Below are 14,182 nucleotides of genomic sequence, written 5' to 3' on the forward strand. Positions count from 1 at the left end.
TGCAGTTGGGCATTTATCCCATGGATTTAAGGTGGGTCCTTACAGGAAAGGCTGAAAGCCTGATGTTAAAGAAAGCCCAACCCCATGAGCTGCTGCAGCTCACAGGAGAATTGAAAAGCTCCAGTATTTCAGTTGTGGAAGTACATCCCTTGGAAGGATGGCACATCCTGCTTTGTCCCAAAGATTTCCCCAGGGATGTTAAGACTATACCACCCCCCGCTTTCCTGTATTAACAATTCCCTAGGTGGTTCAGGAGTAGCACTTCTCAGCAAGAAATAAGTTGCTGGCTGCCCCGTTGGAGGTAAAAAGGATGAGAGACACCAAGGACATGGGGTGCTTGGCTGTGACAGGGACTGCGGATGAGCTTCCAGGGACTCTGCCTGGCAATCCTTGGAAAGGAGCCGGGAGCAGCAGGACTCTGCAGTCTGGACCCTGAATCAGTGTTCTGGGTTCAAACCTGAATTTCAGTGCTTGAAAGGATCGACCATCCCTTCTTTTTGTTGTCGGAGACATCCCGTATGTCAAATGAGGAGTCGCATTTCCAGCCTCTCAGCCCATCTTTGTGTTGACCAAAAAAAAAAAAAGGTACAAACAAGAGAGCATTTCTCTAACGTCGTGTGAGCGTGGGCACATTTGTCTCCTGTATTCGTGCATCGTTGTGCCGTGCTCCTGGATGGATCCTGCCTTCAGCAGCCTGCTGTTCCTTTTTCACTTGAGAAGACCTTCTAACCAGGCTGGTGCCTAAGGTGGCGCTCGAGTAGCATGGAGAGCTGGCAAAGATGAATTCTTAATAACCATGTCCTAATTCTGCTTAAAGTTGGAGTGAGCTGTGTGTTCACAGATCAGTACCAGAGCAACGCTGTGTGAGTAATGATCTGCTTTAATTAGAGTTGTGCCAACACTGATGCACACTTAACAACCCTGCGAGCACAGTCGCTGTTTGCAGGAGACGGAAGATGTGAACCGTCTTATTTCAGTGTTGCATCTAAAAAACCCCAAATAACAAGTCCAGCCTTCTCATCTATGATTATTCCAGGCCACAGACCAACATTTTGACATTGATTTTTTAAACCTTAAGACCTGATTTTTTAAACCTTAAGATTTGACGTTGATTTTTTTTTAAACCACTGATTTTTCATTAAACCTGATTTTTGCTGTTCATGTCTTGGGAGCCTATCTTAATGCTGCATGCTCTTCTGAGAGCATGTGGGGCTGACTGGGCGGTGTTAACGTGCTTAAACTGGTTAGGGCTCAACTCGAGGTGGACATCAGAGGGCCGTTTCCAGACCTTTCAGAGGCCCCAGAGGTGGGAGGACACCAGCATCTCCCAGCAGGTATGGGAGATGGCAGATGACCAGATGAGCTGGAAGATGGACGTGGACCATGTCAGGTTCTGCGGCTTGCCTGGCTGTGTGGCCATGCACTGTCACCAGGCGGTCACTCTGCTGCCTGTGCCCACCACGTAGGGAGGAGAACTGGCTGAACAGTTTTTCTGCCAGGAAGCGTGGTTGCATTGAAATCAAACTGTTCCACAGCTCATCCAGTTTGATGACCTCCTCAGTGGGGTGGTCAGAAGGAACAGCATGGGGTATCCTCTTCCCTGTCAATAATGTGAGAGCTGGTGACAGGATTATTTTATTTTATTTTTATGGGGCGTTACCAGGTTGTGAAGTGTTGTCCAAGGAACATTTTCATTAAGACTGATGTACCTAAGAGACCCTGTTAGACCAAGTTCGATGTCCAACAAGTCTGCTTGCTCTCAGCGCTGGAGGAGCTCCTAGGAGAGCTCCAGGTCTCAGTTAAGTCCCGGTGCCAGTGGGGAGGAGCAGGGGAGGAGCTTTCCTTAGTTTTTTCTAGACTGCTTTAGTTATTTCGTGATTTTTAGGTTTTTTATTTTTATTTCTTTAACTTGAAAGACAGGAAACCACTAAATCCATCATGTAAATAGAAGTCAGGAGAGGGAGCTGCGAATTTGGAAGGATGAACGGGTGCAGTAACACATGATTACACCCAAGGGAAAGGTCGGCATTGCTCTGCAAAAGGCAGCCCAGCCTCCCAGTCGTATGGGAGCGCGTGGAAGAAGCCAGCACGTGTGTGGGTGAGAAGCACCTACTTGGTGTAGTCTGCTTGGACTTCTGAAAGGTTTTCGATATGGTCCCTCGTGGTGGGGGCTTTTAAGGAAACTTGATAGTCCTGGGGTAAGAAGGAAGTTCCTTGTTTGAATAAATACTTGTCTAAAAAGTGGAATGTGGCGGGGAAGTGGATGGTGAATTACTGTGGGGAAGGGAGGTCAGCAAAGCTCTTTACAGCGATAGGGGCTGAGATATGTGGTGTTGGATAAATAACTGGAAAATTGGATAACTGTTGGATAAATAATTGGAAAAATTGTGAATCATGAAGTGGTGGTATTTTGCAGGTGAAACAAAGTTTAATCAGAGCATGAAGGCTAAGGCCTGACTTAAAGCATTGCAGAGAAGCTTTTATGAGGCTCAGTGAGCATTAAAATGGAAGAAGAAATTCCACTGTGAAGTGATGGAGGTTGGGGAAGATGGAGAGAACCTAATTTCCTCATTCCACCCTATTTTCCTATCTAAAGCAGCAGGCTCTGAGCTGACTGTTGCTGCTCAGGACCGAGATCTTTGGATGGCGATAGGCAGTCCCGTGGAAAGGTCAGCTCGGTGCTAAGTGCCAATCAAAAGCAGCAAACCGCATTAGGGATCATTATGAGAGAGAAGCAGGACAAAACAGAGACTGTCGTTATGCCCTTACATAAATCCACAGTGCATTTACCTCTTGGAAATTGTCTGCGGTTTTGGTCCCTCTCAGGAGAGCAGGAGGGATGGCCAGGAGTCCTCCATCACTTCTGCACAAGGAATGAGCAAGTTGGCGAAGGCTCCTCAGCCCGACCAAGAGATGATGAGGGGCTGGGGGATTAAAGAGCCCACTCGTGGTGTTGAGAGAGTCGATGAGGATGGCTTGCCTGATGTCTCTTCCAATACAAGGACCAGAGGGCATCAAGTGAAACTAGCTGGTGGTAGGCTCAAAACAAGCAAAAAGAGGTGTTTCTTTGCATGGTACACAGCTGAGCTGTGGAAGTTGTTGATATAGGAGGTCATGGATGCTAAAATTTGCATGAGCCAAAGGGGAAGCAGGACAAGTTCATGATTTAGGAGTCCTTGAAACCATCTTTAGACGTAATTCTGGACCATAGGCTGCTGGAAGGAAAAAAAGACATCAGGAAAATTTTGCTACTTGCTGCCTTATTCTTATCCTCCTAAGGCAAAGTTTGGCCACTGTGGGATAAGGCATGTTGGATTACATGGATATTTACCCTGACCCATTCTCATGCTGCACTCAGTAGTGATGCCCTGGAGATGTGGGATTGACCTGAGGGTGCTGTGGAAGCAGAGCCCAGTCACAGGAGAAGTGGCAGTATTCGAATCTAACAATTTGATGTCTGGAAATATTTCTATAATTTTCTTTTCCCCACAAGTTTTGTCTTTGTGTTCCCATTAGCCGCACCAGTGAATTTTGAACTGCTGGGCATTTTCTTACCTTCCCAGGTGCCTGTGACACCACTCGGTCGAAGTCTGGGGACCCAGCTGTGGACACGAGCACATGAATTTCCTTGACTGAAAAGCCCCCCGTGATGGAGCTGGGAGCATCCCCTCCCAGCCGGGCACAGAAGGGGACACGAGTCTCGGGTCACTGCTGCACCTGAGATGCCTCAATTGCTCGCCTACTTGCCTTCAGCTCCCTGCGTGGCTGCTGGCAGCTCTGCGTGGCCATTCGGACTGTAGGATGGAGCTGCCCACCATGGCAGTAAAAAGCGCTTAGCTTCAGAGCCTAAAAAAGTACCAGGAGAACCCAGGGCAGAGGATGGATGGAATAGTGGGGTCACGAAAGCAGCCAGCATGGGGCAAGCAGTCTCACCTGGTCTGTGGGTGGCAAAGGTAGCAATGAGAATAGAGAATCATACAATGGTTTGGGTTGGAAGGGACCTATCCAGTTTCAACCCCCGTATTTTGTGGACATGGCGTGTTGATCAGTGGGATTTAGCAGAGCTGCTTTAATGTTGGATTTTGGTTGCTTGCTTGTCCTCTCTCTGCTCTCAATGCTTTGCTTTTTTTTTTTTTCTTGATATCACGCTTCACCTGATGATGCATTTTCGTTCACAGGAGGGCTTTAAATTGCCATGTGGGACTTCAGCCAGTGCTGCGTATTTATCCTCACCCTCAGGATTTCAGACACTTCTAAGGGACTGATAACCATGTGACAGTGATGGCACAGACACAGCAGGGTGCGTGAATTTTTCTTGAAGTAAATGAAGCATAAACATTATTTCTGTGCTTCCTTTCATAGACCCACAAGTCACGCATTGAAGTCCTTATTTATTTTTTCCCCCCCTTTCCTCTCTTTCAGATTTTAACAGTGGGAAGATGCTGATGGACAAAAATGAATCTTGGTTCTCTAACTTCTCCTCTGTTGCCTCCTCCTTTGTGAAAGGAGGTGGCAACTGGGCAGGGATCGGCCTCCAGGAGGTGGTCATTGGGCTGATACTAACCCTCATTGACTTGACCACGCTCCTGGGAAATACAGTTGTCTTCATCTGCCCAGTGGTGGAAAAGAGGCTGCGCACCGTCACCTATATGTTTATCATGTCCTTAGCCACGGCAGATTTCCTTGTAGCTTGTCTGGTCATGCCCTTTAGGTAAGAAGCGCTTGTAAAGGTAGGATCTGTTGGCGGCGTGTGCGCGCAACATCATTTCTCCTAGCTCAGCGGCCGCTCTTTGAGCAGGGCTGGCTAGGAGTTCACGTGCTGTCCTTAGGGCTGGGCTCTCCAAAGAGCTTGACTGTGGGTCAGCGACTGTATGTGCGACTGTGGCTCAGTGTCCCAACCCTTTATAACGAGTCCCCTTGAATGTATGGAGAAGGCTTCCCACAGGTATTTTTCATGTTGGCTGTAGAGGGACCCTGGCTGCTGGGCTGAACTTGGCACCCAGCTTTTCAGGTGGCTCTAATCCCCTCTTCCAGGACCAGCTCTGTGCTGCCGGCAGGGCCAACGTGGTCGCTAGATGGTTTTTCATGCTCCGAGTGTTTGGGGAACATGAGACGAGGACTGTCACTGGTGTGGCAGCATTAAGTGCTATGACTGCGTTGATGCTGCTTGCGTTGCAAAGGTAGAGCAAATCACGTGGAGTGTATTTTTTCCCTCATTTTTCTTTGTCAGGAATGACTATTGAAATCAGTGGAGTTAAGTTCTGAGCGTTCGATTTATACTTCTTTCACCTTATCTCTTGTCGTCCGGTAGTGGGAGGGAGAAGTAAAGAAGATCCTTACTAGTGTAAGAAAAGGGATGATTACGCATTACTGAACTTGAACGGCTATTGCAGAGATGTTATTCTTCATATTCTTGGTGAAACATGGAATTTTGGTTGTTCCTTCTCGTTCAGACAACGTACTGGTAGAGTTTGTGAGGAAGGCTGGCGACCTTGCAAAATAAATCTTTCGCCTGCATAAACCGAGGAGAAGAATTGCAGCCTGTGCTGGGATGACAAATGGGATTTGGGATGACAAATGGGATAGCTGTTGCTACAAAGGACTCGCTGCACTTGGGGGAATCATTTTGCCCCTCTTGCCTGACTGCATTGCACATTGGTAACTGGCAGCGTTGACATGGGGACAAACATCTCCCCTCTCTCTGTGTGAATGTAAGGGGTTTATTTTGGTGTAAGAGTAGGGTAGTTTAGGCTCCCCCTATATTTAACGGAGGAAGAGGCACGTCAGAGGGCACTTCTCCCCTCTTGAGGCTGATATTTACAGGAGCTTCGCTACCTGGCTAAAACATAGTAAGACAAATCCAGAAACCAGTTTACTCCTAGGCTCTGGCTGTCTTGTGCTGCAGAATGGCCATAGGGTTGTGGAAAGCAGGGGGCTGCACCCTCTTTAGTGTCCTTGGAGCGCTATGGAGAAGCTGAACCCTTTTCACGTTCTGTGCTTCAGCTCTCGCAGGGCTGCCTACGCTTTTGAGTTTGGCACCGAAAGATATTTTCCCAACAAGCAATTAAAAACTGACTTATAAAAGTCAGGTGGAAAAAAAAAAAAAAGGCAGTTAGTGATGCCCTTTAAAAAAACAATACTGCCAGTTTCAATCCTAGAGCTTGGTGAATTTTTAAGTTCAGGTTCTGAAACCACCCATCTGTATTTGCCTGTCTCTCCCCCCCCAGCTGTTGCTACAAATACCTGCCCTGGGGGCTTCGATCCCTGCGTAGCTGTGTGATGATCCTGCTCTCTTCAGGTCGGTGGGAATGAGGGTGGTGACTTAACCAGGAGACCTGTATTGCTGATAGCGGGGGGTTTGCTCAATGCTGGCAAGAGATGGGCTTGTGGAAGCGGCTCTTTGCCAGGCAGGGGTGGGAAGGGTCTCCAGGTTGGCCGATCTTGTTCCCTGAGGATCGCCAGCAGCTCTGAGCGGGTGTGCGGGTGAGGACCTAGCCGATGTGGCTGGAGCAGTCTGGCCATCCGCTTCCTTCCCTGTTTCCAGCTACCAGGCTAAACTGGTCTGGAGCTGGGCTGCAAATGGGAACAGGGGAGTCTGCAGGGCCTGAGCTGGGTTGCCTGCAAGACGACATGGAGGAATGCAGAAACGATCCATGTGCTCCTGTCAACAGTAGCACATACTATTTTTTTCCCCAAGAGAAGCTCTGATGTTTCCCACTGCATGGATGAGGTCACTGCAATAAAATGCAGCAGACCATTTTGGCCTCCTAGAAAGAGAAAAACAGCGTGTCAGATACCAAAGATCATCTAAAGCAACAACCTTCCTGCTACCTGGCATTTCCCTGGGCTATTTTACTTGTCCTTTCCATGTTCTTGTTAAGTCCAGAAATGAGGGGGTTTCATCCCAGTCTGGCCTAGGTGTCTCAAGGGCTCCTCTCTGGGGCTGCACAGCATCACTTGCTCTTCCACCCACTCCAACCATCCCTCCAGGAGATCACCTTTGCCATTACCCCCATCTTACCCAGCAATGGCAGCACCCTCTTTGCTCAAAGAAGACAAAAGCTGAACAACTCCTGCTCTGGAGTGAGTTCCAGCTGATAATTGCCGTCACTGCTTCCTCTCCAAATTTGGAGACTGATGACTCCTCTGGTGTCTCCATGTTCAGTTCATGCTTGGGAAGATCTGTCCTGGATTTCTTCTTTTTCTTCTAAATAGAGTTTGGGCTTTCCCAGTTACTTCTGCCTCCCACCTACTGACGTGGTATTTGCAATCTGGGTGATGGGGGGGAGCGGTGGCAAAGAGCAAAGGCAGGTAGGTGTCTCAGCAGATGTAATTTCCCCCCGTAAGACTGATAGCATTCTCCATAACTGAAGTAAACCTCTTCCTTGGTGAGGAGAAAGAGGGAATTTGGCACTAGGTTTTTCTGTTGGGAATGCAAAGGGGAAGGAAATTGGACAATTCCTCCTTCTAGGCTCCCAGGAAAGCATGGAAGGAACATGAAGACGCAGCTGAAAATATGTTTCATTGGAAAATCTGTGGCTTCTCACACCCAACAAGAAAGGAGGAAGGCATGAGAGGGATGAGGAGGGGACCACAGCTGTGAAGAATATGAAGGGAAGATCATAAAATCATAGAATCATAGAATTGTTAACCTATCCCTGCCATCCCACCACTAAACCCTGTCCCTAAGCACCTCGTCTGCCCGGCTTTTAAATACCTCCAGGGATGGGGACTTGACCACTTCCCTTGGGCAGCCCCTTCCAATGCTTGACAACCTTTCTGTGAAGAAATTTTTCATAATGTCCAACCTCAACCTGCCCTGGCACAACTTCAGACCATCCCCCCTTGTCTTATCGCCCGTTACCAGGGAGCAGAGCCCAACCTCCACCTCGCTACAGCCTCCTATCAGGCAGTTGTAGAGGGCAATAGGGTCTCCCCACAGCCTAACATCATAGAATGGTTTGGGTTGGAAGGGACCTTTAAAGGCCACCTAGTCCAACCCCCTTGCAATGAGCAGGGACATCTTCAAGCAGTCCAAGCCCCATCCAACCTGACCTTGAATGTTTCCAGGGATGGGGCATCTCCCACCTCTCTGGGCAACCTGTGCCAGTGTTTCACTACCATCATTGTAAAAAACTTGTATCTAGGCTGAATCTACCCGCTTTTAGTTTAAAACCGTTGCCCCTTGTCCTATGAAAGGATGGTAGAGGACATTACAAGGAGGGACGGATTTGCCCGAAAACCAATGGCTTTGCTATGTAGAGAAAACAGCCCACCTAGGAGAGTGACGTCTCATTTAAGAAAAAAAAAAATTACGAAGGGGAGCAAAGAGCAGAGCATGATCGATGCTTTGTTTCCCTCATGAGTGTTCCAGCATCGCCTGATATGAAGCCTTTCTGGGTCTTGGTGGGCCATGTGGTGAGGAATAGACCTTGCTGTCTCCATTGGGCATTGTTTGGCCCTGCTGATGGAGTGGCTCTTGGTCTGCATCTTTCCCACCCTCCCAGCTTCGTATCTATATTGCTCTTTGGAATTGCAGTTTCCTCCTCAGTCGCATGTTAGCATAAGCCAAAGAGAAGGAAAATAAATGATCTTAGGAGCCAGTCTGGCTAAGGGACAAGAGGGTTTGTGACAGAAAGGAAAATCAAGGTTGTCACCTGGTGCCTTAATTTCATAAGAGCAAGACTTCTGCTTTGTTCCCAGTTTGGCTTGTTTGCAGGAGCAGTTCAGCTTGTCATCTGGGTCCTCCAGCCAGCCCTGTCGTTTCCAGGCTGAATATTTCCAGCTACTCATTTCTTTGGCAAGAGCAAGCGAAACACAGAAGTGACTTCGCCTCTGCTCATACTGTGCATTTCTTTTGGCTTTTATTATTCCTTTTAAATCGGCATCGTTTCCAGGCTGCAGAGGCTTTATGCATCAGAGAAGAGGGAACAGGCATCTGCTACCCTGTGCTGTGAGAACATCCGCTAGGTCAGGAGCATCCCACCAGATGCTGATGGGAGCCAGGTACCTGCTCGGCCGGGATCTGCGTGCAGGGCTGCTCATGGCAGCAGCACGGTCCCATGCTGGACGGCCACAGTGCTCACACCACAGGCTTTGAAGGCTTCTCAGGAGTAGCAACGAAGACCCCTAAGCCTGCTACTGGACTCATGCATCAACTTCTGTATGTCTCATTTCCCCCATCTAAAAAAGAGACGAGAAACCTTTCCATGCGAGCGCGGTGGGACCCTCCGTGCTGCCACGTGGAGGCTGCCATGGCGTGGGGACAGGTTCTGCTGTAGATTAACGCTCGCTTGAATTTTCGTGTAGCACCTTGCATAACAAAAAGCTGCCAAGGGCTGGGGCCCTTCAGCCAGCACTGTACCCGCTTACATTAATTATGCTCTAAAAGAACTCTCATAAAGCCATTTTAATGAGTTGTTGCTAATTAGAAGCAGAGAAGGGGTTGATTTCTAACTCCTCTGGCATCAAGTCGCCTCTTTCTGCCCTTGCCAGACGGCAGAGCCCACCCGAGGGCGGCAGCCCCGCCATCACTGCATTGGACCCGCACGCTAAGTCCCAGGGGGATTAAAGCCCTGCAGGCCTGGGCGGTTACTCAGCCCTTCACATCAAATTCACACACAGTGGTTATTTCAGCAGCACCCCAGGAGCTGCAGAAAGCTGCTGAAAGAAAGGGGAAGCGAATGGCATCTAATTGAATGCTATAGAAACACGCGTCAGCCTTCCTACAGCTGCCATATGTTTCTTCCTTTGCTGCTCACTTCTTACAGGCCCCTCTTGCCTCTGTTAGGAGTAATTTTGGCATCATGTCTGCTTTTTGCTGGGGGGTTTACCTCGCTGAGGCATTTGTGAGCTACAGAACGCACAAGCCGCATAGGCTTCCTCCTAGGATTTTTTTTTTTTTTTTTTTTTTAACAAAGATTTAAAGCAAGAGTTGAAATCCTCTCGTTTTGAAGCATGAGATCAGATGAAAAGTGAGTTTCCTGCAGGAAGGAGCATCTTCCATACCCCAGGAACTGGGGAGAAATCATAAAAGTCTGTGCTGCATAGGGCACTGGAAAAAGCTGTGAGAAACAAAATTGTGCAGGTGTAAATTTGGGGAGCTTTGGGGGAGCAAAGGACCTCTCTCAAGGCACCCACTTATAGCAGAGTGCAGGCAAGAAATACAGGTTTGGTCTTCAGCCATGCCCCCATGCCTTGGCTTGCACTTTGAGCTGCACAGCCACGTACATCTGTGTTAAAATATGGTTACCTCAACGGAGTCTTGAAGAAATGTGTGAAGTCAGTCCTCCCAGCTTTGATTTCTACCCGTTTTCTCTGGCAGTATCATTTACGAGGTGACGGGGATGTGGCTGTTTGGGAAGCTGTTCTGCAAAGTCTGGATCTCCTTTGACGTCATGTTCTGCACCGCGTCCATTGTCACGTTGTGCTTCATTAGCCTGGACAGATACTGCTCCGTGGTGACACCGTACCACTATTCAAAAAGGATGTCTCGTGGCAGGTGAGTGGAGTTGCTCCTCGCTTTGGGTCCCTCCAAATTTTAACTTGGCCACGGCCCATATTGCCTAGGGACCAAATGAGCTATTGACAGCTGCTGCCCAAAACCAGGGCGACGTGGCCAAAGGATCTTTGCACCGTTTAAAACGTTGCAGAACATTTTTAATGCAGTGAAAATTTTTAATGCCACTATTAAAGCTGAAACTAAACAGAAAAATCTACATGCTGTTCTTTCAAATATTAACAAAAATCCTCTGTAAAACCTTTCCTCCTCTTCTTTCAGCCAGCTCTGAGCACCCCTTACACGGACCCCAGTTCTGTAAACCACAGACCCAGTTACCCCAACATTAAGAGATATTCACATATGGACTTTTTGTACCCCGGTTCTTCCCCTTCTCCAAGCCCTGTGGGACTGCTGGGCAGTGATATCCCCCACAGGTTACCATGGGGATTGAATGGTACTGGATGTTCTCAACTCAAAATAACTCAGACCCTTTCTCCCCTCCCCATCTCTTGCCTTTTGCAGATGCATCGTGATGACCTGCACGGTTTGGGTATACTCCTCCCTTATCTCCTTCCTTCCCGTCATGCAAGGCTGGAATGAGATCCCTGGGGTGGACTTCGATGCAGGCAGAGAATGCATCTTCGTCACCAACTGGATTTTTGCCATCGTGGCTTCTGCTCTGGCGTTTTTTGTTCCCTTCATGGTCATGTGCAGCATGTATTTCTTCATCTACCGAGCTTCACGGCTCAAGGCCACTCGTATCATGTCTCAGACCCTGCAGATTCACTACCACCCCAACAGCAAGCGGCAGAACCATCTGCAGCTGGAGAACAAGGCCACGCGGACCATTAGCATTATTATTTCGGTCTTTGTGCTGTGCTGCCTGCCGTACTTTGTCCTGAATGTCTGGCTCGCTGCCAGAGGCACCAACTCCACCAGCACGGTCTTGGTCGACACCTTCAAGATCATCACTTGGTTAGGGTATTGCAACTCCACCATCAACCCAATGCTCTACGCTTTCTTGAACCGGGACTTCCAACGGGCCCTGAAGAAGCTGCTCATTTGCAGGCACAGGTCTCAGGTGGACATTGGAGAAGACATGGTTTCCATAGCCACGTTTTCCAAGACTGCTCCAGACCTAGAATATAGCATTACAGTGCCAGTGCCCAATGGTGCCCTGAAGAGCAAACCCAAGTAACAGGGATTCTGAATCAGTTGCAGGAGGTGGTGCTACAGAAAGTGCCAGAGCACATCCTAACAGAAAAATAGGGGGTAGGAAGGTAGGGGAAGGAAGGGCTGGAGTATTACAGGCAGGGGCATACGACAAAGATGCATTTCTTCATCTTCCACAGTTTTAGGAGCAAGGGACTTTGATATTTTAGGGGCAGTTTGTTAAAACTGATGGAGCTAATTCCTTCCTGGGTAATTATTTTTTTAATGAGCATTTCCTAAGACAAATTCAATCTTCATACCGGGGGGAAAAAAAAAAATCAGTATGATAATGTGAACTTGTCTTTGTGCACATCTTGGTGATCTACAGCATATTTCTTTGTTATCAAGCCACTGTAGCTCTCATCTTGCAGTTTACATTACAAATTGGACCAGTTTTAATAACTCCACGTGTGTCAGTCTGTGTACGGGAGTTAGGAGGGACGTGGCCAAGGAGCAGAGGTCGTTTCTTTACAGAGGCACCACTGTGCAGCCTGGGCTGCTGCTCAGGGTTCAACTCCCTTGCTTCCAAAATACCCAGAGGTTCAGTGGCTTTCTGTGAGTTATCTGGGAGTTTCCTTATTCATTCTGGAAGGGAGTATCCTTTGTGGCAGACCCCAGGAGATGAGCAAGACTTGCTGTAACAACGAGAGCACCGAGTGCCCAGGGGGCTCAAAGGGGGCTACAGGTGACCAAGACCAGCCAAAGAGAAGATGTGAAGAGGAATTACTACCTACTTGTGATTTCTAGGCCTTGATGCTCTGAGTGTAGCTCTGGAGTATTGCTGGACCATGCAGCCATAAAAAACCCCATGGGATTATTTTTACCACTCTCAAGTGCTTGTCCAGATTCCAAACAGCATCAAACAGCACCGGCTCTCCACAGGAGGGCCATGGAGTACCTCACTGAAGGACTACCCTGGAAAGGCAGGACTGCTCCCAAACATCTCTGCAGCATCACAACAGTGAGTAAGAGCAGGAGCTGAGCCCCCAGGATCACAGCTTTTCTGTAGCAAGGTTATGCGAGGGCTGGTGACTGCTCAGACGACGGCCATCGCTTCCCCTGACACAGTTCTGGTGGGGTCTCACGTGGGTTTATATGGGAGAGTCACTGCACTCAGAGCCTGCTCTTAGACCGATCTTGTGGGGACATGAAACACTTCAAGGATAGGTTCCGAAATAGCTTTTTCTGACTGCTCCATCATCTACGTGGGACAGGCAAGGTCTCTGCAGCCTGGGAAGCAGAGCAAACACAGCAGAAAGAAATCCAGGCTAACGTTTAAAGCTAAAACTACTGGACTGAGGCACCCGGAGGGGTGAAGAACATCACTTTGTTAAATAAATAAAAAAAGGGGGGGGTTAGTACAAGTCCTGAGTCCTTCTGATTTTCCAACTCGGAGGTAGCAGAGGACTGTCCTCAGAGGTGTAGCAAAAAGCAAGCAGCTACTACCTGGAGCAGCTCAGCTACTGAAGACACTGGTACAAGGGTGAGAAGTTCTCTTTCAAGGGTCTGGTAGAAGAAACAGCCCTGGCCTCGGGTTGCAACACCGGTACTGCCAAACAACTCCAGTAACAACATGGAAGCGGTAAGGAGAGTAGCTATACACTCCCACCCTTATTCTGGGGGAAGCACCTAGGTCCAGCGGCCACGAAGGTGGAAGGGCAGGATTCTTGCTCCTGACAACCGGTTCATTTTGATAAACAGGACAAGGAATTGCACTTCAGCCCCAAGAGCTACGGTGGGGAGGGAGCTGAGGGACGGACAGTGTCCTCTGCAAGAACAGGCCAGGGCTGCATGGCCGCACAGAGCCCGAGACCAGAGCTGCCTTTTAGAATCATAGAATCGTTTAGGTTGGAACAGACCTTTAAGATCATCAAGCCCAACTGTTCCCCTAACCCTGCCATCCCACCCCCAAACCCTGTCCCTAAGCACCTTATCTGCCTGGCTTTTAAATACCTCCAGGGATGGGGACTCGACCACTGCCCTGGGTAGCCCCTTCCAGTGCTTGACAGCCCTTTTGGTGGAAAAATTTTTCCTAATGTCCCATCTAAACTGGAGGCCATTTCCCTTTGTCCTATTGCTTGTCACCAGGGAGCACAGACTGACCCCCCCACCTCCCTACCACCTCTCCTCTCAGGCAGTTGTAGGCAGCGATGAGGGCTCCCCTCAGCCTCCTCTGCTCCAGGCTGAACACCCCCAGCTCCCCCAGCCGCTCCCCAGCAGCCTGGGGCTCCAGACCCCTCCCCAGCTCCGCTGCCCTTCTCTGGACACGCTCCAGCCCCTCCAGGTCCTTCTGGGAGGGAGGGGCCCAAAACTGAACCCAGTATTCAAGGGGTGGCCTCACCAGTGCTAAGTACAGGGGGACGATCACTTCCCTAAAAAACCCCGACTTAAAGAAGGAAAACAAGACAGGAGGGAGGTGCACCCCTCAGGGTAGCCTGGTTCTGAAGAGCTGGTAAGATAGTCCTGGAG

At 49.1% G+C, this 14,182-nt stretch overlaps 1 protein-coding gene across 1 annotated transcript; it reads left to right on the forward strand.

The window, feature by feature from the left end:
• Positions 1 to 4,281: 4,281 nt before the first annotated feature.
• LOC104126986 (octopamine receptor) lies at positions 4,282 to 11,699 on the forward strand. Its single transcript, XM_009639601.2, has 4 exons — positions 4,282 to 4,300; positions 4,423 to 4,711; positions 10,325 to 10,501; positions 11,024 to 11,699. Exons 1-4 carry the CDS (start codon positions 4,282 to 4,284, stop codon positions 11,697 to 11,699), a joined length of 1,161 nt encoding a protein of 386 aa, XP_009637896.1.
• Positions 11,700 to 14,182: the final 2,483 nt, after the last annotated feature.

This window comes from Egretta garzetta, unplaced genomic scaffold, assembly GCF_000687185.1.
Source record: "Egretta garzetta isolate BGI_Z169 unplaced genomic scaffold, ASM68718v1 scaffold115, whole genome shotgun sequence".
NCBI lineage: Eukaryota > Metazoa > Chordata > Aves > Pelecaniformes > Ardeidae > Egretta > Egretta garzetta.

Bases quoted from the DNA above. Each gene is read 5' to 3' on its own strand.
- LOC104126986 (XM_009639601.2), top strand. The intron at 4,712-10,324 runs GTAAGAAGCGCT...TTTCTCTGGCAG, and splicing joins TGTCTGGTCATGCCCTTTAG to TATCATTTACGAGGTGACGG. The intron at 10,502-11,023 runs GTGAGTGGAGTT...TGCCTTTTGCAG, and splicing joins AAAAGGATGTCTCGTGGCAG to ATGCATCGTGATGACCTGCA.